This window comes from Abramis brama (genome assembly GCF_963993115.1).
Source record: "Abramis brama genome assembly, chromosome: 18".
In the NCBI taxonomy this organism is placed as follows: domain Eukaryota; kingdom Metazoa; phylum Chordata; class Actinopteri; order Cypriniformes; family Leuciscidae; genus Abramis; species Abramis brama.
In genome coordinates this window covers 31,705,188-31,728,164 of record NC_139980.1, presented here as the reverse complement: position 1 = coordinate 31,728,164, position 22,977 = coordinate 31,705,188, and the positions used below count along the sequence as shown (strand labels likewise).

Genomic DNA, 22,977 nt, shown 5'->3' with positions numbered 1-22,977 from the left:
GGACTTAAAAGCATGACATCGTTAAAATGAGGGTTAATATACCAAAGAGCCGTACTCTGATTTACGTCAACGTTTAAATACACAGGGCATCAAATAAACCCACAGATATAAAAATCTCTGAGAGACACAGTTATTTAAAGTTCAGCAGCCATATGGCAACAGAGGTACTTGTCAAAATAAAAATGTGACTCATAAGAACATGATTTGATTGATTATTAAGACTGCAGTGATTAATTAGGCATTACAATAACAATCAAGACTTGCCAACCAACAGTTGTTATTTTCATTAGTCCTGGGCTTTGGTCAGTTTCATACATTCAGTGCTAAAAGTGAGGCAAAGTAAACCGCACAATGATCTGAGAACAAAAATAAAATAAAAGATCTGCTCAGAAATCACTTCTATATGATGTCAAACATTCTGGCACTCTTGATGCAAACAGCATTAAATCAGTAGTTATAACATCATATTCCATTTTACATTGCGTGTATGTATTTATGTATATATATATATATATATTTAATACTGCCGCCGATGTATTAAAGTCTCCTTCTCTAGTTTTGATGTTAAAAATAAACACAACTGGAATGATATTTATAGCAACTAATGCCCCAAAATAATCGTATACTGTCTGCCTCTCGATTACAGTCTAGCCATAAAGCAATAAAAATAAAGGCACAAAAGCTAAACGATCTTTGCACTGAGCTGTCATGGAGAACATATGGAGTCTGTGTTAGATCATGCTGAACCGTTACACATCCAGAAACTGGTTTGCTTGAACAGAGAGTCTCTAGAGTTATTCTAAAACAGAGAGAAATACAACAACAAAATTCTATGTTCAGATAAAAACAGCCTAGAGTTTAACTGGAGATGAAAAGAGAGAAAAATGAGGTAGACTTCTGTGTAAACACAAAGCAAATTATTACTGAAGGCTAATAAAACAAAACTACGAGGACCTAACACTGTTAATCTTTAGGAAAATAAACGGAACGGAAAAAAGTACGACTGTGTGTAACTGAAGGAGGTAGTTCTAACGTACGGGAACACGAGTCGGTGAGTTTGATGAGCAAACAGTCAATAGATTCAGTTAATGGTCAATGCTTCCCTACAGAATAACATCAAATACACTTATTTGGTTCGTTCCCTGAGAGAAGTTCATCCTGAGAAGAATTGTGGGTAGAAATGTACAAAAATACACTGTATAAATCTGTAGTCACTGTATGAGGTTTGGGATCTGAGTCTGTGCTATGTCTGTCATTTGGTCAGTTTCTTTCTCTCAGATTGTTGTTCTAGGTCTGTGCACTTGATTAAATATGATGCGCGCACACACACACACACACATTCATAGGGCTGTTTCACAACACGAGCGTCAAACTTCACGCCATCACACTTCTAATGCCTTCAAACACAGCTGATCTTTGGTATAAACATCTATACCAAAACGCACACGGTTAGTTTACGCCCTCCAATGTGTGACACGCCGTTTGATTTGTCAACACACACTTGTGCGATCGTCAGAGCCGACGGCTGGGAAGTCATGTGACGCTGCTTTGAATCTGTTACACATTCAGTATCGTCAGAGAGCGTCGTCTTGTCTTTATAGACCTCAAGTGGAGGATGAGCGCCGGTTCAAGCCATAATGTGAGGCGGCACTCGGTTCTCTTTTCAGAAATCTCTGCCTGAGCGCACACACACACACACACACACACACACACACGTTTCACTGCTCATTATGAAGATAAAGAAACTTAGGACTGTTCAAAGCTTCAAATCTAAAAAAAAACAAAAAAACTTTTGATTGCTGAATCTCACAGAAACAGGTAAAAGTCATATTTTACCCTAAAGTCAAAAGAAAAATTCAGATTTTAAGCATGGTGACATTATTGTCATGAAAATTCAGCACGTTTTCACATTAAATTGTCACTACTGTAATTGCCTTTTTTTTTTTTAAATGTCATTCTTTTCAATGATGATTATTACTGCATTCATAAATCATTGAAAGTAATTTTTTTACAGCAAAATTTAAAATTACTATAATAAAATAATTTTTAAAATCAAACAAAAGCAAACTATTACGAAGTATAAACACTTCAGAAATGAACTATTATTTCTTAATTATTCTTACATTACAGAGAATGAGATTAAATGGCATTACAGTGAAAAGTGCTCAATGGTAAAGAAAATAATGTCTTAAATTATAAAATGGGATTTAATTTTCTCTAAAAAAAATTAAGATTATATTAATATTTTAATTTAATTTATCATTCATTTCTTTTGATTTTGAGGTAAAATATGGCTCTGACATGTTCATCATTCAGATCAGGACAAAATGAGAAACGCTGAGGCGAAACTTTCCCTCATCATCAGCGCATCAGAAGCCGAATGCTGTCGTGACGCTCGATGAATCCTTTTGTGTTGCTGGAAATCTTTTGTTGGATTTCTAAAGCTCATCAGTATTTAAGGTCCACAGAATGAAAAGGGTCTGAAATTATTGCTGACAGTCACTGGGTCGTTCATTGACATTAAGACATTGCACCGCAAACCTCCACGGCATGGCATTGTGGGTAAACGATGCTTACTTTGTTCAAGTGCACTTTTGTTCAGTTTTTCATTGTGCAATGGATGATTGTAGCAGATTTGCTCTTAACTTTCAGATCATTCACATCTCCGCCAGCAGCTTTAAATGATGAGATCTGTCTCTCTAAGGCTTCAGTTCATCTACATTCATTAGCTAAATGGGGGGGGGGGTGTATACTTCGCGTCACGCGTCTGATGCATATGGCACAATTAACTAAAAACACTTTGAAGTGGTCATCTGATTGGTTGAATTCTACATGGTGTCCAGGAGATGTGCGTGTCGTCGTGATGCCAAACCTCCTCATGGATAAAAAAAACACAGTTGTGACAATGAGCACATATAAGGATCAACTAAACGCAGGATTTTATCAAAAGTATGTAAAGTTTGCGGCATAGACTCTTTAAATTACATCCAAGAGTTTAACACACCGGTCTGTTATTGTAGAGACATCGACGTTACATTTTCACGCCCCTAAACGTGACGCAGAACAAAAACTTTTTTGCGATTGGTTGCTTCACATGTCAGTCAGACGGCCTCTGGGCGGGCCTTAGCCAATGAAAGCCTCGATGGACTCCTTCTGCCGTCAGTCTGAAGCTCCGGCTACACGAGACTAGCCTAAACTTGAAATAAACTGTAAACTTGTCCCTCAAATCTGATTGGTTGATTAGAATGTTGATCCAGGATCAGATCCAGGTTGTACTTGGTGAAATCACATTCACCTGCGCTGTACACATGCGAACATGTTTTCACCAAGTACATGTTCCTGGATCATTTATGTCAAGTTTAGGCTTACAACCAGGGTTAGGTGCTTCTACATCATTTCTCTCTAAACTCAGAGATAAGTTATGGGAAGGGTTTGGACACAATTTTCAGACAGGAATGTTACCAGCAAAATATGTTGATCCAGGAAAATGTCTTACAAGGCAATTTATCGTAAATTTCAACATAGTATGCGATAAACACTGATTTTTCGATTAAATGATTGGAGTACGATTAATTACAAGGAAACACCTACTCGCATGTAGCCTAATTCAATGTGTTACTTGCCATTTCTTTGTAATAATTTGTGAAATTTTCTAGCAATTTTGCATGGTAATCTATTAACCATTTATTAGTTGTTTAGTAATCAGTTGTTCCAGAAGAAATGGAGCAACAAACGACCGAATAATGCAACAATATACGCCCACGCTGATGATCAGTGGCGTCAAAGCTTAAGTATAGCCTACTCGAATCAAGTGGATCATGCGCAGCTGTTAGTGATGAGAGCAAAATGATTCAATGACCGTCAAACCACTACAATAATTCACCACTATACACATCCAAGAACAAACCAAAGAACTGTTAAGGCCGCTTATTTTTGGTTCCTTTTACATGACGTCACAATCGGAAGAGAAAATCAAGCTTTTATGGGTATGACGCAACTTGAACAGTTTTTCTCCCACCAGAATCTCATCGTTACGGCACTGAAAGCAACATCTCGTCCTCCACAAGACGATCGCTTTCAATGAGGCCGAGGTGTGTGAGGGAGGAGAGGGATCAAATCAAAACGCCATCATAGAGAATCAACTTCATCTACCTACGCGCTCTATATAAATTACACTTCAACATTTAGAGTATTTCACCATATATTAATGCCTTAAATTATCACCGTGAGCCGTGGTACAGCCTGTGATAAAGCAAAAACCGCTTTCCACTGCAGCTAAACAATGCCAAGACGTTTAAATCAGTTAGTTAGTCCTCTCTGACTGAAGTTAATTTAGCTCTTAGTCTTCAATTGTTACAAACTCTTAGTAAGACCAGACGGCTGACAGCGGCTGATCTGAGAGCCGCGTATAAATCCATCCACCCACAAAAAAAAACAAAAAAAGATTTGAAAATGTCCTCACTACCCCATAATAATATTATTGAAAGGATATATAGTGAGTGTGACCGTATCCACCACCAGCCATAACAGTCCCGGGCCCCGTGAATTTTGACATGAACCTGATTGTGAGAAATTCAAAATGCCAGAGAAACATTATGTCTGAATCTGAATCAACAAGAAATCAATCTTGATCATATTTACTTTCTTTATGCATGTTCTTGATCTTAAAGTGAATGTTTATCTAATATTACACCGGTAACATGATCACTTTTGCATTTCCTCTGAAACTATTTTAGACAGTAATATTGTGAAGTATTATTACAATTTAAAACAACTGTTTTCTATTTTTATCTATTTTAAAATTCAGTTTATTTTGCAGCATCATTACTCCAGTCTTCAGTGTCACATGATCCTTCAGAAATCTTTCTAATATGATGATTTGCTGCTCAAGAAACATTTCTGATTATTATCATATTTTTATGGAAACCGTGACACTACCATTCAAAAGTTTCAGAGGAAAGTTATCATGTTATCGTAAAAATAAATAAATGTTCACGTTAAGAAGAGGAACGTGCATTAAGAAAGCGAGTCTAAACAGCAGAAAAGTCCCTCCTTAAATTTTTACTCCGGTTTCTCTCACATTATGGAGGTAAAATAGCTTCCAAAAACTTTTGTTGAGTTTGAGTTGAGCCTTGTAATATTCACTTGAAACACACTCGCTCCAAAACGCACGTCAGTCGCAGAGTTTGTTGTGATTGCTCAGTGAGAACACAGGCATGTACACACACCCCCATCGGCTGACACCGTAGCTGCACGGGAAGGGAGGGTCTGGTGTGAGGTAGATGATTTCAGTCCCAGCTTTTCCTCCAGCGCTGGGAGTGACTCCCCCGTTGAGATGCTTCCTCCGGGGAGGACGACGAGCCCGACCGGCTCTCCTCTTCCTGGGACTGAGCTGAGGTGGAGGGCCGCTGGGGGTCCTGAGACGTGGAGGGGGACAGCGCCCTCTTGTGGGGACACTGGGCCACCATGTGTGTGACACTCTGACAGTAGTGACACTTCTTTGGCTGGGGTGGAAGGCCACACTCTTTAGCGTGGTGGTCCAGACCTCCACAGTTATAACACCTGCGGAAGGACAAAAAATTAGCTTATTATCATTAAATCATTATATAAATGATACCACTAAAATGTGCAATCAAATAAAACAGGATTTATATTTTGCGTGATTTAGATATTAGACGGCGCAGCAGGAAAATCGGAGACGATGATTAGCAAATTTTCCCCTACCGATCAAAAGTTTGGAATAAATATGATTTTTTAAATGATTTTTAGTGTCTTATGCTCATCAAGGCAATATATATATATATATATATTTTTTTTTTTTTTGAAGCATCAAATCAGCATATTAGAATGATTTCTGAAGGATCATGTGACACTGAAGATTGGCGTAATGATGCTGAAAATTCAGCTTTGATCACAGGACTAAATGACATATTACAATGTATTCAAATAGAAAAGAGTTGTTTTAAATTGTAATAATATTTAAAAATATTTACTGTATTTTATTTTTTTCAAATAAATGCAGCTGAGCAGAAGAGACGCATTTCAAAAACATTTAAAATCTTAATTATTCCAAACATTTGTAAATACAAAATACATTAGTGTAAATACATCAGCTCTGATAAGTAAAAATTAATTTTTACAGTTTACATTACCATTGAGTTATTGAGACCAGGAATTATATTGTGCAGAGAAAACAGAACCTATTTTTAAGACCATTAAGATGTGCATTGAAACATTATTTAATGACAATTAACCAGATCCAGAATGCAAGCAAAATATCTTGCACCATGTTTGTACTTGCAATAAAGGGAAAAACACCTCTTAAAGTAACATCCAGAATCAGATGCATTATGCTAATGAATATTATGGAGGAAATGTTGTTCAGTTATTAAGACAATAATACGCCAAAATCGTAATGGTCCTAAAAACAAACTTCTTTACATTATTTCTTATAATTTTTGGATTAAATGTGACCTGGACGTTTTTGCTGAGATGAACTCAACCCCAGTGTTGGTCACTAGGGGGCAGTACAGGACAAGACGTACTCCAATAACAAAGATCTTTTAGAGGAATACTCCTTAAGTGGCAGTTGCAGGATTTAATAAGCAACGTTTTATATAGGAGTGAAAATAGTTTACATTAAAAAAAGGACACATTGTATGATTTATAGCCACACACACACAAATAATCACAAATATGATATATATATAAAAATTATTTATAATATATATATTTTTATACATTTTTAATATTTTTTCTTAGATATGAGGAAATTGATTTACTGTGAGCATCTAGAATTTAAAAGAAACATTATATGTTACCACAGAGCCTATGGTTGCCAAGGAAATTCCGGTGCATAGAAACAGAGTAGGAAATTACATTACTGTTCTAAATATAGTGAATCAGATCTCAGAGTACCACTAATGTGTGTGTGTGTGTGTGTGTGTGAGAGACAGAAAGAGTAGTGGCTATATTATTACATGGTTCTCTTCTGAGTGGTCAATCACAATGTTCTGCAGTCATGTATTTTTTTGTATAATGATGCTATTAATATTCATCTGGAGAAAACACCTTAATGGCGGGATAAGTAAAGTAAACTATTTTTAATTAATTACAGGTAAAGTAATTATTTTTAAAAAATCCTTAAACTAAAAAATGGAAATGAATACATTACATACAAACCATTGTTTTGGCCAAAATAAATCATAATTGATCAAATGCATACAAATAAAACAACTTAACCCAACCTGACATTTATGAAAGAGACTGTTACATGTTATTTTAAGGTGATGTTACAGTGCAATTACACAAATAAGTAATGAATATTAATTAACTACATGTTCCTACAATAGGTTAAGTTTAGGCTTAAGAGTAATTGCTTGTTATTATGCATAATATACTGTTATGACTATAGTAAGTACATGTAATGTGCAACTACATCACCTTAAAATAATGTTACCTTCTCATTTAATAGGGTTTTGATCTAGATGTCTGAAACCAATATACAACAACCACTGTTAGAAAATAAACACGCATTTGGTGTCTTTATAGTTATGTGCGATAATAACTCGTCTCTCTCCTTCATTTCCGAGTCCGTCGCTCCAGTCTCTGCACGGACTGTTTTCAGCCTCTAGGTGGCGCTGTGTTCAGCAGCAGATAATCATGACAGACACAAACTGGAGGAAACTGATCTGACATCAGTGCTGAACTGCACAAAACTAGAAGTGTGTAAATGATCATTATTTTATCAACATTTTGATTTTATGGAAAGAAGTTCCATATTGTTTCTAACCCTAAGCTGGGCACCTCATACACTCACATTTAAAAACAATATATTTGAGGAAAACATAGGTCTAATTTTGCGATCTTAAAGGGTTAATTCACACAAAATTGAAAGTTCTGTCATTAATTACTCGCCCTCATGTCATTTAGTTCATCTTCAGAACACAAATGAAGATCTTTTTGATGAAATCTGAGAGCTTTTTGTCCCTCCATTGACAGATACGCAACTACCACTTTAATGCTTAATAAAATTCATAAAGCACGTTTGAGCTTCCGGAAGAACCGATGAGGTTAGTTCTCGCGCATTGAGCTTCGGTTTATGTTCGCTGGTCAATGTTTATATGTGAATAAAATTCAATCCGTTCATCATATAAAGCGATCGAGTCTCTTCAGAAAATTTAGACTAAACGGCTCAATTCATATGGATTAATTTTACAATCTCTTTATGAACTTTTTGAAGAGTCAAAGTGGTAGTTGTGTAGCTGTCAATGGAGGAACGGAAAACTCAGATTTCATCAAAAAGATCTTCATTTGTGTTCTGAAGATGAACGAAAGTCTTACGGGTTTGGAACGACATGAGGGCGAGTAAATGATGACAGAATTTTCATTTGATCCCTAAAAAATAAAATGTAATATGCATTAATTTTTTGCATCGATATCAAAATCTGTAAATCTCAACCATATCATTTCTTTATAACATCCAGACTCAGATACAAAGAACCATTAAACGGAACAATTACTTGATTTAAAGGACTATTCATCTAAACTAAAGATTTCCATTAACCTCATAATTGTATTTAAGATGATAACTTTCAGGTACATATTATCACAGTATTCAATGAAAATAGAGGCAAGATTCTTGTATTTAAACTGATGAGTTAAATTTACACTGTCATTGAGAAGTTTTTAATTCAGTTTTTCAATGACTTTATAGAAAAAAATGATGCATCGCTCTCAACAAGATCCCATTATGAGCCTGATGTACTTGAAATCTGTTTGAAAGAGAACAAGCACTTTTGAGATTAAAGAGTTTAAGAATATGTTCATATGAATGTGTTAAAGCATCAATTCAGGCTTTTTCTCATCTTTAATTTCATGTCCACCTGTTCTATAGGGCCGACTATATGATAAACCGCTCACCCACACGCACATACATACTTATAAATAGCTTTAACACAACAGACTGAAAGACTTATTCAGTTTATTTTGGGGGGTTTTTTTTTTTGCTTTGATCACCATGGCAACAGGAAGTAGAAGACTGACTCACAATCAATGCGAGTCGTGAACAGAAAAGCATTTGGCGAAACCAAGCTATGACCCATCATCTACATTCAAAATTACATGCTGTAATTCATGTGGCTTAACAAAACATTATTAATACTGTAATAAAGAGAACCATGCCGTTTAATTGGCGTGAATAATATTGTGCATTTTAACGTTCAAAAACAGCACGTTTGATGAAAAATGCTTGTTCAAAAAGTTTTTGAATAAATAACCCCATCTTCCTCAGTAATACATCAAGTGTACGACAAACTTGTTTTTATTTTTTTTTAAATTAATCATACATGCAGTAATTATATAATTCCCCAGCTCTATTTTATATGTTCACTTATAATTTAATTATTATTATTATTGTATATAATATATATATATATATATATATATATATATATATATATATATATATATATATATATTATTTTGAATGATAAAACATTTAAAATAAAATCAATTAAATTAAATCAAATCACATTGGTTTAAAGTGTTTGCTTGATCAATTCCTTTTGTGGCTAAACAATTTATTTTCCTTTTTGTAGCATTATAAATAAACCTTTGCAAATACAACCATTAACAAAAGAAGTAAATTAAACGAGATTAGCATTCAAAGATGAACAATAACTCAAGTTTCAGAAAGAAAACATCAAGAGATATAATTAAAATATGAGAACATGCAGGTAATTTTTTTTTTACATGTGTAGTTTTTTTTTTTTACAAGTTTAAATCAGCTAAGATTTTAAAACTTCCAAAACTACTAGTATTAGTATTACTACTAAACCGTAGATTGGGATTTGCACTACTATGGCAGCTGCTGAAGACAAGAACAGGCCTATAAATTAATTAATACATTTGTCCTCAAGATACCATTTAGTGTAGAACCCTGAGGCATTTCATTTATGCAGAAATGATACAGCACAATGTGAATTGTGGATAACTGAAAACATATTAAACTACATATCCCATCATGCTCAGCGGACTCACCGGTCTCCCTTTGGTTTGCGCTTGAGGGGCGGGGCCTTCCCTTTGGGGCGTCGGTCACTGCCCGAGCATGGGCCCCCGCCGGGCCCCGTGACCCTGAGCGACTCCAGACCTTTACTCGACCTCTTGAAGGTGAACTCAACCTGCTCGCCCTCCCGTAGGCTCCTGAAGCCCTCCATCACCAGCTTACTCTAAACACACACACACACACTTCTGATTTAATACACATTCAAACCTACTTATATAGTCTATAATATCTAAATATAAATATCAAACAGATCAGTCAAATCTACAGAGATATCCATAAACATTTCATGTCGTATAATAATTTATCAGGGACAGAAAAGAGAGATTTTCCAAGTACTAGGAAAAAAAGAAAGAAAGGGAAAAAACAGCTACAGATCTGTCAATATCCACTTAACCTGCATTACGAAAGCTATGTTTAAATACACATTTCATCACTTTTCTAGCATAAAATGCACAATTTTATGAGACCTTATTGCTAAAATCAAAAACAGATTTTGCTTATTTAAATATATGTATACTGTAAATAATCATATGATCAATACGTCGACAGCATATGATTTTACATTACTTAGTCTTTAACTAAAGCAAAATAATTTAAGCAATTACAACTTTTTTATTAGTTATAAGAGATTTGACTTTGAATCTGATTATACTTAAATTCGAAGGCAGCAACTGAACTTAAGATTTCAAGTAGAAATAGATTGAAACTTTTTACAGTGAAAACTGAGTGACTTTGTAAATGTCAGAATATTACAAATATTAAAGAATAGCAAATAACTTAATGCAATAAAAGAAATGTTTGGTTTAATTGCACCAAATATTAGTGTAACTGTCTTTACAATAACTGCTAATAGATTTAACTTTTTAATTAGATTTTATTAAATGTTAAAGTTAATACTAAACTTAAAAAACAAAACGAAAAATTCTTTAATAAAAGGACAATTCAACAAAATTCTAAATAAAAAGCACCATATGATCCCTGTGATTATATTCTTTACATATTCATATATCACAGAGCAGGAGAGCTTGAACTGTCATACACACATGCAAATACTCGTAACATAAAAATAATGTGTATGACTTAGTGTTTTACAGTAAAATACAATTTCAACAAGTGTGATACAAATTAGAAATCCTCTACACAAAGCACAATCCCAAAAAAATTATTTAATTATTTAGTATGCTTTTATCCAAAAGAGGAACATCAAACGCAGTTTATCAAATTCATCAGTTTATCACACAAGAGCTTGTACAATATTCACACAGTGTGTTTATTAGTTTATTAAAATCCTTCAATTAATACGATTTTTTTGCCATTATAAATGCAAAGTGAAGACCCTAAAAAAGAAATGATCGGAAATTATAACAGCAATACTGTTAATCTGAAACAGAAATGTAATTTCTTACGAATAAAATCATTCTGCAGTTTAGCACTGATTTAACAACTTTGGCTGTTTCATCACACAGAGCTGATTTAATGTTCAAACAATTAATACTACAAAACACATAAGATTACACAAAAAATACTGAAAATATATCTATAGGTTTAGGCATTTGCTTGTTTAAGACACACACAGATCAGTCTAAACCAAACAAACAGGACTATTTAAGTAATGTTAATTTAAGTAATATGATTGTGATTTCACAGCTGATTATTTCGATGCTGCTGCAACAGAAAACCGTCTCAAGATATTGTTGCGGTACATGGTCATATGATTTCCATTTCAATCATTCATTAAATTGAAACAGCAGCAACGCAATGCATGAATCAAATGCGAGAGGGAAAGCACAGGTAACAAGTCTTCTCATCTATAGTGAGATCATTAACAAGCAAGTCAACAGATCAACACCACTGCAGTGGAAAGAACAAATGATAGACCGTGTGTGAATCTACTTATGCTCACATATCTGATATCACTTTTTTGGAAGGATAAATCCCTACATATCAGCAGTGAATTCACATCTGGATTGATGAATGACATTTCCAGTAAATACACACTGTCTTCAGCTCAACATTTGTTTTTGTGTAGTATCAGCTCTCACTTATTCAACTCTCACTTCTCTATTAGCAACTTATGATTCAATGAAGAACCTTCAACATCCATGGAAATCTTTACATTCCACAAAAGGTTGTTTATAGTGGAAAAGGTTCTTTAGATTCTTAATGTTCTTCACAATAAGAACAAAAATGGTTCTTTTTAAGAACCATTCACTAAAAGATTCTTCCCTTTTGGATCCTTTATTTATGGAACAGAAACACTTTAGTTTTTGTCACGGCATCACATTAAATTCAGCCGTGTGGGAGGAAAATAATGCATTTAATTGACATAATGAGCACAAAAGCCTTCTGATTTAACACTTACGATGGGGAGAAATTAAAAATCCATGAATGTGAATAGAGAACGCAAACATAATCAAAACGCCAGCAGCAAAACCCTTCCCACACACATATATTAGATATTTTCTGTGGAAATAGGCTATAAATAGGATTAGATCTTGGTTTAAAAAATTTTTTTTTTTAAAAACACACCCCACACAAGACAAATATAGCATATAAAATGTAATATAAGTGTTTATAAGAATACAAGTGTTTTCAATGCATAAATATTAGAATGTTTTCATTTTGGTTTTATTAAAACGATTCTATAATGTTAACCAACTAGTGCTATGTTCTGAGATGTGATTAAACCGGAATTGAAGAGTGAAGACCAGGTTGAGCAACGAATATTTTATATTTATGCTCTTATTTCCAGGTCAAAGTTCAAAGAGAAGCTCTGCGGTCAGGAAGAGGTGCTTCATGTTACTGATGATTCATCCCAAAATAGCAGAATTAAGGTACGTAATGAGTGAGCTCAGGAGAAGATGTGTGTCATATTACTGAAAAACACGAGACGGAAGACAGAAAGCAAGAGAGAGAAACACAGAGAGCGCCACCAAAGGGCCGGACGTATTCCACATCACCCCTCCTCCACATGTTTTCATCCTTCACGGTGACCTCTGACCTCTGCCCAACCCCCTTCAAACATGCACACACACACACACACCGGCATCCCGTTTCCCTGCGTTAAATTAACAACACACTTCTGCACTGACTACAAGACGTACACGCAGTATTTGATCTGCTGACACACACTACATCACTCTACACACACCCCTGATAGCAGCCGGATATGAGCTCAGTGTGTGTGTGTGTGTGTGTGTGTGTGTGTGTGTGTGAGGAGCTCTTAACATTGTGTGTAAAGTGCACACGGTCAAGTTGCGTCGGATAGAAATACAATTCATTTTACATTCTAGAAATGACTGAGTTTGAGGATGATTATGTTGATTTTAAATGTGTGTGAATTTAGAATAAAAATTCTATAAGAACAAAACATTTAAAAAGAACAAAGCAATTTAATCAAAGATGATTTAAATACTGACAATGATTTATGTTTGTCTCCATTTAAATTATGAATTAACTTGGATGTACACAGAAAAGTTAAAACTTAATTTAAAACTACAGGTCAGGGGAAAAAACTAACAATTTCTGGTTATCAAATTTTGTTTTGTTATAATAAAACATTCTGAAAAACATGTTGATTACTTACAAAAATGTCTTATTTGTTAACATATGCATTAACCAACATTAACTAACAATGAGCAATATTTTTACAGCATTTATTAACCTTTGTTAATGTTAGTTAATGAAAATGTTCATGTTACTGTAGTTCACAGTGCATTAACTAATGTTAACAGATTTTGATCTTAAAAATATATTAGTAAATGTTGAGATTAACATTAACTAAGATTAATAAATGCTGTAGAAGTATGGTTCATTCTTAGTTCATGTTAAAATGTAGTTAACAAATGAAACCTTATTGTAAAGTGTTACCAGCATTTTTGAAAGTTTGCTTATTTTTTGAAAACAAACATAAACCACTCTCTTAAAAAAAAAGAAAAAGAGGTAATAGATTTTGGTTTACATTGCCCTTTTTTTTTATCAGTCGAAACCGTTTGACTTTAGATTTTAAACAATTAAAACTGAACACACTAAACGAACACATTTTCATGTAGTATTTGTGCTCTTGGCATAATTTCTTATAAAAGCAACTAACAAGACACTTCAATTACTGTGCTTGTGATTTTAATCAGGTAGATGTGTCTTATGAGACTACAAATACAGTCCTAAAATTAAATTAACAAAATAATAAAATGCAGAGCATTTTAAAATTTCATGCAAGAACCAATACAACCACTGAGAGCCAGGCATCAATAATACATATATATAAATAATATATTTAATTGCATTAAAGAATGTTTTCAAAAAAAAATTAAAAAACATAATACATTTAAAATGAATAAAAAAAATAGTAATTATAATGGTATTAAAAAAATGGTAATAGATGTCGGTACTACACAGCTCCTTTGAATAAACTTAAGTGAGCAATTGTTTGTGTCAGATTGCAGCTGGCTCCACCCACACACTGACTCCTTATATGGGCAGAGCTGAAGGAGGAAGTCATGTGACCTCCTGCTTCTGTTGAGATGGCGAAATGAAGGACTGAACAAATGGAGAATAAAAGTACAGGAAGCAGAAGAAACTGAGCACTGGAAGAAAAGAAAAGAAAAACAAGATAAAGAGAGAGTGAAAGAAAATATGGACAAGATAATAATGATAAGAAAATAATGCTCAAGTAAAAGCAGAGTCTGTTAAATTTTAGATGAAAACTGAATCTTTAAAAGTAAAAGTTAATGATATAAAATTAGAGGATAAAATGACAGCAGCAGCTGAGAGAGATTTAAGACTGATAATGAACATGTTCTGGGTCTTTCCTGTTATGCAATACATTTGCATGTCCCCATTTAAGATACTAGATAAGATATTAAACTTAGTATAAAGATATTATCTTTTTAAAGGATAAAAATCGTATTAGTTTGTTTCCTTTTTGTCGCAACTAAAAAAAATTAAATTAAATGAATTACATACAAATATAATATTTTTATTAATATTAAATCTGGAGTGTACTGAATTTTAAATAAACCTTAGTTTAAGCAGATATTTTTGCAGTGGGTTATAAAAACTAATTAACAAAACATGTTTCCTTGAGAGTATTGTTTTAATTAGTTTATAATTTTTTTCCTGAGTTCTCAATTTCACTTTCCATCCTGTTAATCTTTAGTAAAATCCATCTATCTTACAAAACCAGGAAGTGACATCATTTTGAGAGAGAAAACGGCTGCACAAATGCCAGTGAGTATTAGCAAGGTTTTGATTGGTATTAATTGGAACTTTCCGTTCTGTTTGAAGAAATTACAGTATAATTCTTAAAAAAATTCAAAAGAATATTATGAGCATAATATATTCAAAATCAACACCAAGTCGACACACTGATGTACACAAACTGTTACATCATCTCAAGCAATGGCTAACTCTATTTACATCCTGTTAATTTCCTTGCTATTGTGTAAATCAAGCTATAATTTATTGTGTAAAATCTTTTCTGACTGTTAAACACTTCCTTAAATGAAATCACGAGCATATTGAGCCAAAACATTATGACCAGTCACAGGTGAAGTGAATATCATTGATCATCTCCTAACAAGGCCATGTTAAGATCTAACAGAAGGTCTATGAGGCACAAGTCACACAAAATTTTTGTGATGGTAATGGGAGGAATGTGTCACAACACAGTGCGTATGGAGGAGGTGTGTGGACTGAACCAATCAGAGATCTATGATGACCCGTCCACTGTCCAAAGCACCTACAATGGGCACGAGAGTGTCTGAACTGGACCTCGGAGCAGCAGTGGAAGACGGTCGCTTGGTCTGATGAGTCCCGTTTTCTTTAACATCACATGTAAAAGAACGTGTTCACGTGCGACATTTACCTAAGGGTAATGATGCACCAGGATGGACTGTGGGACGACGATAAGCCGGTGGAGGGAGTGTGTGACGCTCTGGTCAGTGTTCTGCTGAGAAACCCTGAGTCCGGTCATTCATGTGGACGTTTATTTGACACACGTCACCTTCCTAAACACTGTTGCAGACCAGATACACCCCTTCATGACAATGGTGGAAGCACAGTCACACTGCACACATTGTTCAGGAATGGTTTGAGGAACATGATGAAGAGTTCAAGGTGTTCCTCTGGCCTCCAAATTCCCCAGACCTGTGGGACGTGCCGGACCAACAAGTCCAGTCCACCTCAAACTACAGGACTTGAAGGATCTGCTGACGTCTCGGTGCCAGAGACCACAGGACACCTTCAGCCTCTTGTAGAGTTCATGCCTGGGTGGGACGGAGCAGTTTTAGCAGCACATGGAGGACCAACAAGCAGGTGGTCATAATGTTTTGACTCATCGTTGTACATGCACAAAAAATATATATAAATGCATGTATGAAAAAAAACTATATAAAGCGTTATTTTAATTATACGTTTTTCCTTGTATTTCACAATTTCACAGCAGTCTTGTCAACAGATAATTATTATTTTTTCATTTTCATTTATTTTGTAAAATAAGTGTTCATTTTAGCAATTTTGCGTACATCTCGTGTGCCATCATATAACTCATTGTGCACACTAGATATCAGTGGCAGCATCAGCGCTTGAGAAACTCAGATCTGTCATGCACAGAATGAAGAGAGGAGCATGTATGTTAAAGGAGGAGCCAGAAATCTGCAGCAGTGAGAGGTGGAGTCTGGAGGAGAGGTTAATCTCACTAGGGGCCCAGAGTAACCTCACAACACACACACACACACACACAACTAGCTATGTAAATAAGGGCATACCACAGACCCTAACCCTAAAAGTAATCATTTAGCATTTGTAGAATTAAAAATAATATATATTAATTTTACATATAAATATTTTTTCCAGTTAAGGACGTCCCTAAAGGGAGGTTTTATCAGTTTTATCTCCCTTCTAGAGATAAATATGCCCACAAACAACTCTTAAAAATAAAGGTTCCAAAAGTGATGTCATTAAGGAACATTTTAGGTTCCCTAAAGAACCTTTCAGTGAAAAAGAACCATTTTTAAAAATCTAAAGAATCTTTTGTGGAATTGAAAGTTTCCGTGGATGTTAGAGGTTCTTCATGGAGCCATTGATGCCAGTAAAGTACCTTTATTTTTAAGAGTGTTTATCAGAGTGAACCCTACATATAAATCCATCATTGCACAAACTAACATGGTCAAGTCACACACCGCGACAAACAGCAACATGCATTTGTGCAGGAAGACTGGCACAAGCACACAATGCACACGCACAAACACTGCAGGAGGTGCAGCATTCGGAAAAATCAAACACAAAGCTCCTAATGAAACACACACACACACACACACACACTGCAGTGCGTCGATTCGGAGTGTGAGGGCCGGACGAAGCCACGCCTCCTTTCCCTTTTTTGTCTTTAACGAAATTCCTCTTTTAAAGAATGTTAGAGGACCCCAACCCCCACCACACACACACACACACACACACACACACACGCACACTGAAATCCTCTTTACACATACAAACAAAATCACACTCAGACATGCGTTGTCTTTTCCTCCGATTCACACTCTCACTTCTGTCCTGGATTGACACAAAAAGCTCATGGATTTGTTGAAGATTTGAAACACCGGGGGACTGTGTGTGTGTGTGTGTGTGTGTGTGTGTGTGTGTGTGTGTGTGTCATTGACTACAGGATACTACTGTATTGATGTAATAGTTGAAGAGAGACTGGGTGCTATTATAACATTTTCCTTCATTACTACAAATCTACCTGCCATCTTTTGGTATAAGAATAGAAACATGTATATCTGCCACAAGTAAAAGTCTAATTAATACACAAGCACTGAGAAAAACTGCCTTGTCAGATTCAATACAAGAAGTCAAAGTGTTGCAATTGATATTGCAAAATAATGATATTAACATACTACACTGAAAACAAAAATTGGTGTAAAAACTATTTTCACTCCAAAATTGCTAGTAAATTTCACTAATAGTTACAACATATACTTGGCAAGTAACAGTAAATTAAAAATGAAATTTTGAAGTAGAAAGAAATACTTGAAAATAGATTTTAAAAACAGTGGTCAGGTTTAGGGTCCAATTCTCACTATTAACTATTAATTTATTTAGAAATATTATTTAGCTGTAAAACACTCCAGTAATCTGTTTTATTTCCAACAGTTTTTTTTACAGATAATTAACATTACTTCCTTCATATGATACTAATTATTTTAGCTGTCATAAAAAGAAAAGCCAAAAGTCTAGGGGAAACTATAATAATTTTAAAATAATTTGATGATGATTTAATCAAATATTTAAATCAGCTATTAAGTCATTAAGAGTTTTCAGCTGAATACTAATACAATTATGCTCTGCTCTTTACATATTTAAAAAAATCAGTCTGTCAGTTCATTCATTTCCATAGCTACTTTTACAATCACAACCTCAGAGCAATAATAAAATCTTAAATTGTAGCTCAGTTTAATCAACAGGAGATACATATACAAAATAATGTTTAAATACAAAGGAAAATAAATAAATAAAGCAATTTATCTCTCAATTATTTTTTATGAAAATCTCTCTTAAAAGGAAAAAAAAAAGCACCAAATTGTCTGAGTTTGAGCATGTGCTGTCGGTCATAGGTTCGATTCCCAAGGTTGTATGAACTCATAAAGGACAAAAATGTGGATAAAAGCATCTGCCAAATGCATAAATGTAATGTCACATAATTCTGGATTGTTTGTAACAAATTGTCCTGGTCTCCTCAAGAAACAGCAGATTCTGTTTCTGTCCAGAATATCAGACACACACAGATGGAATAATCAGCTGTACACACTCTTCTTATCACAAACACAATGCACAACGGCTGCACATGCTTAACAACACACACCCTGCACAGCTTTTTCAATTCCTCTGTAGCATGAACGCACATGTTTCATGCATTCAGACACAAAGAAAGAACACAAACAATCCTCCGCACAGCAGCCAAATGCAAGTCTTTATCAGAGACGTTATGGATTTCAGCTGCTTGTGCCATTGGTCTGTCTAACACGAAGAAATGAGCGCAAACTCATTTGCCATCATCAAATTGTTTAATGCGTACATCGCCATAATATTATACACCCTGAGCTCTAGAACTGCATGTTTGCTGGTTTCAGGATTTTCACACACAGTAAAAAGAAACAGGATTGACTGCACACTAATGTACACTGTTTCAAAAATGTCACAAAAAGGAAATAAAACCACACAGCTCTTCCAGATGACGGACACGGCTCTAATCAATACGCTTTCACACGCTTGGGGAGGAAAAAGCAGCCTTCATTTTCCAAATGCATTCAATACAATTGTTTACTTCATGCTTATCAGAAGAACCGTTTTATCAGGAGTACAAAATGTTCTTACAATAACCACTCGAATGAATACAAGGCAGGAAATGTTCCTTGCTTATGAGTTAGTGTTACAGCACAGATTTCACATCAAGATTTACCACAAAGATATAGTTCTGTATTTGAGTTTGGGTTTATTCACAAAATAGTAACTAGTGCATTTATCGTGCATGTCAACTGGCAGTTCAGTGAACAATCTGTTGAATTTGTAAATCAGACATTGATATTTCTTTGATTTATTTATATATTTATTTATATGTTGCCCTATGTATACTTGTCTTACGCTCAACAGCACACATAACATTCTGACTGTGTCCCTGGTTAATGTTTATGTTTGTCTTTTTTGAGAACTGCATTTCCCAGAATGCACTCAGGTTTAGGGGCTACTAGCACAAGAGGTTCATGTTTTAGCTCATGCTCAAAAAAATCATGTCCACACAAGATTTCAGATCAAATGTCAATTTAAATAAAAATTTACCTAAAAAAGAAAAGAAAATTGTAAATAACACTTCAAACCTCCATTTCAAATAATTTAGTACATTTTTAACAGAACAAATCTTTCTCTCTGTTATCGAGTTCCACAGATTTACCCAAATCAACATGCAACAATATAATTCAACAAAATTCTAGGCAATGATGTGTCCATAAAAACACTACTCACAAAATGAATCCAGAAAGCAACATATATTTTACTTCAAAGTGGTTCAGCAATTGTAATTAGGTTAAACGCATAATAAAAGAGTATTAAAACTTAATTTCTTTAAATAAAAATAGCTTTGATAGATAGATAGATAGATAGATAGATAGATAGATAGATAGATCCTTATGCACACTAGCTGTTATGTTATTGAATTTCAGATTTTAAAGGATTATGCAGACGTGTTTTGTAACAATGTAAATGTTCAGTCACATGAATCATTTTAACATCTCATTAACATCCAGCAGTATACATGACACTGTTCGACAATATTATCAGCAGCAACAGATAACAAGAACACAATGAATCAGAAAGCAGCATAAATCAGCAAAACTGACAGCAGAACAACAGTGCAGTGAATTCGGAAGGAACCTCTTGTTCTCTCTGCTTTTGTTCTTATAATCTGCATATGCTGTTTTGGGGTGCCATAGAAAGCTTGGAAAATGATGAAAGGAGATAAGTTCCGGTTTAGTATATATGTCCGTATTGATTTAGCTCTGAATGTCCATGAGAAGAGGACGAAATGTTGTGTAAAGGGGGCTGTACTACACCCATGTAAACACGAGAGCACATGATGTTCAGTACAACAGTCCACCACACCGAAATAGCTTGCCATTCTTCAAAAGTCTGATTGTGAAAGCAGTCTGATCGTCGTGTGCTACATGTGACAGATTTTCCGACATGTTGGCAGGTTTATCTGTGAGCATGAGGCGAATGTTGTGCGTGTGCATAGCCTACCCTCTCTTTTCTCTTCCCAATGAAATCTTAAGGTTCCTTTAAGACGTGCATCGCACATTCCTCAGTGTTTACTACTAATACAGCGTTCGTGTGATTATATCAATGGAGGTGATCCAGAGTAATGATGTGTTTGTGGCGTGAGTAGTGCAGCTCTTAAAGTGACAGGAGATGAAAACGCGAGCGTGTGTTTACTGCTTTCCTCGAACACATCTGCTGATGTCAATGAGTTGCGACAGATAACGTGAAAAAAAGAGCCAGAAGAACGAGTGAAACCAAGATGTAGCATGGACTTACTTGGTGAACGAACACGTCTAGTGGAGGGTCCACTGGCTTCCCCTCGCTGCTGGTCATCGATATAAATCCAAAGCCCATGCGGACATTAAACCACTTGCAGTAACCCGAGCCAGCCAGAATCTGCGGCGGAGTCCTAGTGGTGTCCGACCCGCCACCGCCACCTCTGCGCGGCCCTCCTGTGCGGTCAAGGAAGAAAAGCCCATAGTGATGTACGCCCGTGTACGTTAATGAGATCAAGCCTATACTTTGTTCTCGTTGTAGCCTACACATTGACCGTGGGTCTGCGTGGGCAGCGTTTCTGAGGGAAATCCCCAACTATAGCCTACTACACAACAACACGCTTTCTACGCACCAATGTGTCTCACTTGTCTACAACCAGGGCCGTAATCACCATAGACGCCCCTCTCTCTTCTATAAATCAATATATGAGGTTTTCAGTGACAGACTCTTAAACACATACATTTTCTCACCCCCCTAACCTTGTGTATTTCGTTACATCCTAGTCTACAACCACCTAAAACCCACCCTCTGGAAAACTGGAGAAAGTCAATGAAAAGTAGAGCTACACTTCAGATTGGATGGCGTAGTGCATTGCGAATGCTCAGTGTGCCTGGTTGATAGCTACAGCTACTATGTAACTTCTTGTAGTCATGCATCTAATGCATGTGAACCGTCTGGCGTGGGGCAGGTGTGCACACGTTACCCGCCCCCCCTCCCTCACTACCACTGGCGCAAACGGCTCTTCATCACGCGTACAAACAACGTAAACAAAGCGCGGCGGTGCGCGTGGAATAATACGAGTTCCCATCTGAACGTAAAAATATATAATTAAAAAAGCAAAAAGCATCGTAACCTTCGGCCATGTTTCCCCGCGGACCCTCCGTTCCAAAGTTCCAGCGAAATCGTTTCCTCCGTGAAATGGGGTGATGCGCGTCACCGTCGATCCGACATCCCGATTTCCAGCGGGCACAAATTTAGCGCGCATGATACGGCGTGCGTCTCCTTTTTGGATATTTTGTCATGTCTCTTTTAACATCTCCTATCCTCACTCTCTCTCTCTCTCTTTCCCTCCCTCGCACATTCGCTCTCCCTCTCTCTCGATCTCTCTCTCTCTCTCTCTGTCTCCCGCTCTCCGTTTCTCATTCGCTCGCTCGCAGCGCTGCACACGTGACTCCTCCGTGAGCCCGGGAGAGGGAGCGGACTCGGAACCGGGCTGGACTTCAGCTCTACTGCTGCGTCACGTAAATACATCTCCGTTTGAACAGGTTCAGTTTTTTAACACGTGTTAAAACGTCTAAAATCTTCTTTTTGTATGTTCCGAAAGTCAGCATTTTTGGGATTTTTTTTTTTTTTTTTTTTTCATTTATATGTAACAATTGTAATGATGCGTTATGTAACAAAATTTCAACCGCTGGTAACATGCATTATAGCCTACTTATAGTCTTATGGAAGTAAATAGTTGTATGACACTTCAATTGTAGGCTAATGTTCTCGCTTGGTGTAGCGAAATGCAAACAGTTTTCCAGAATTTATCTTTTTAGAAAAGGTTGTTATTTTCAAGAGGTTTACTGTTTAATTAAACAGTAGACTAATAATCGTCGTATTGTATAAAGTTGTTGAAATTAAAGTTATAACTTGATGCTGGCCTAATAGCTTACCTAATAAGACGAAAACGTTTCATCTAGCCTACATGCATTACCTAGTGTCCTTAACAATTAGCATAAAAAGGAGATTTTCTTTTTCTTCTGCTGCTGATGTATTTATGCTTTGGTTTAAACGTTTCCAAAACACTCCTTATTATATTTGGGATAAATGATATATCG

The 22,977-nt window shown here is 35.6% G+C and overlaps 1 protein-coding gene across 2 annotated transcripts; it reads right to left on the bottom strand.

Moving 5' to 3' along the window:
• Window positions 1–4,798: 4,798 nt before the first annotated feature.
• On the bottom strand, window positions 4,799–22,271 carry lin28b (lin-28 homolog B (C. elegans)). Of its 2 annotated transcripts, XM_084091871.1 has the most exons (4): window positions 22,008–22,271; window positions 21,155–21,330; window positions 10,042–10,229; window positions 4,799–5,562 (listed from the first exon to the last, which is right to left on the bottom strand). In XM_084091871.1, the coding sequence occupies exons 1-4, from the start codon at window positions 22,015–22,017 to the stop codon at window positions 5,289–5,291; spliced, it is 648 nt and encodes a 215-aa protein (XP_083947997.1). In that variant the 5' UTR covers window positions 22,018–22,271; the 3' UTR covers window positions 4,799–5,288. The 2 variants fall into 2 exon arrangements, with proteins under 2 accessions (XP_083947997.1, XP_083947996.1); XM_084091870.1 differs by lacking the exon at window positions 22,008–22,271 and having other exon boundaries at window positions 5,141–5,562; window positions 21,155–21,562.
• Between the last annotated feature and the right edge of the window lie 706 nt (window positions 22,272–22,977).

What these genes read in the sequence shown, in the direction of transcription:
- lin28b (XM_084091870.1), bottom strand. Translation starts at nt 21,424, where the DNA reads ATGTGTAGGCTACAACGAGAACAAAGTATAGGCTTGATCTCATTAACG. An exon ending in TAGACGTGTTCGTTCACCAA is followed by an intron (nt 10,230 to 21,154) that starts GTAAGTCCATGC and finishes GTGTGTGTTTAG; the next exon opens with AGTAAGCTGGTGATGGAGGG. An exon ending in CGCAAACCAAAGGGAGACCG is followed by an intron (nt 5,563 to 10,041) that starts GTGAGTCCGCTG and finishes GTCCTTCCGCAG; the next exon opens with GTGTTATAACTGTGGAGGTC.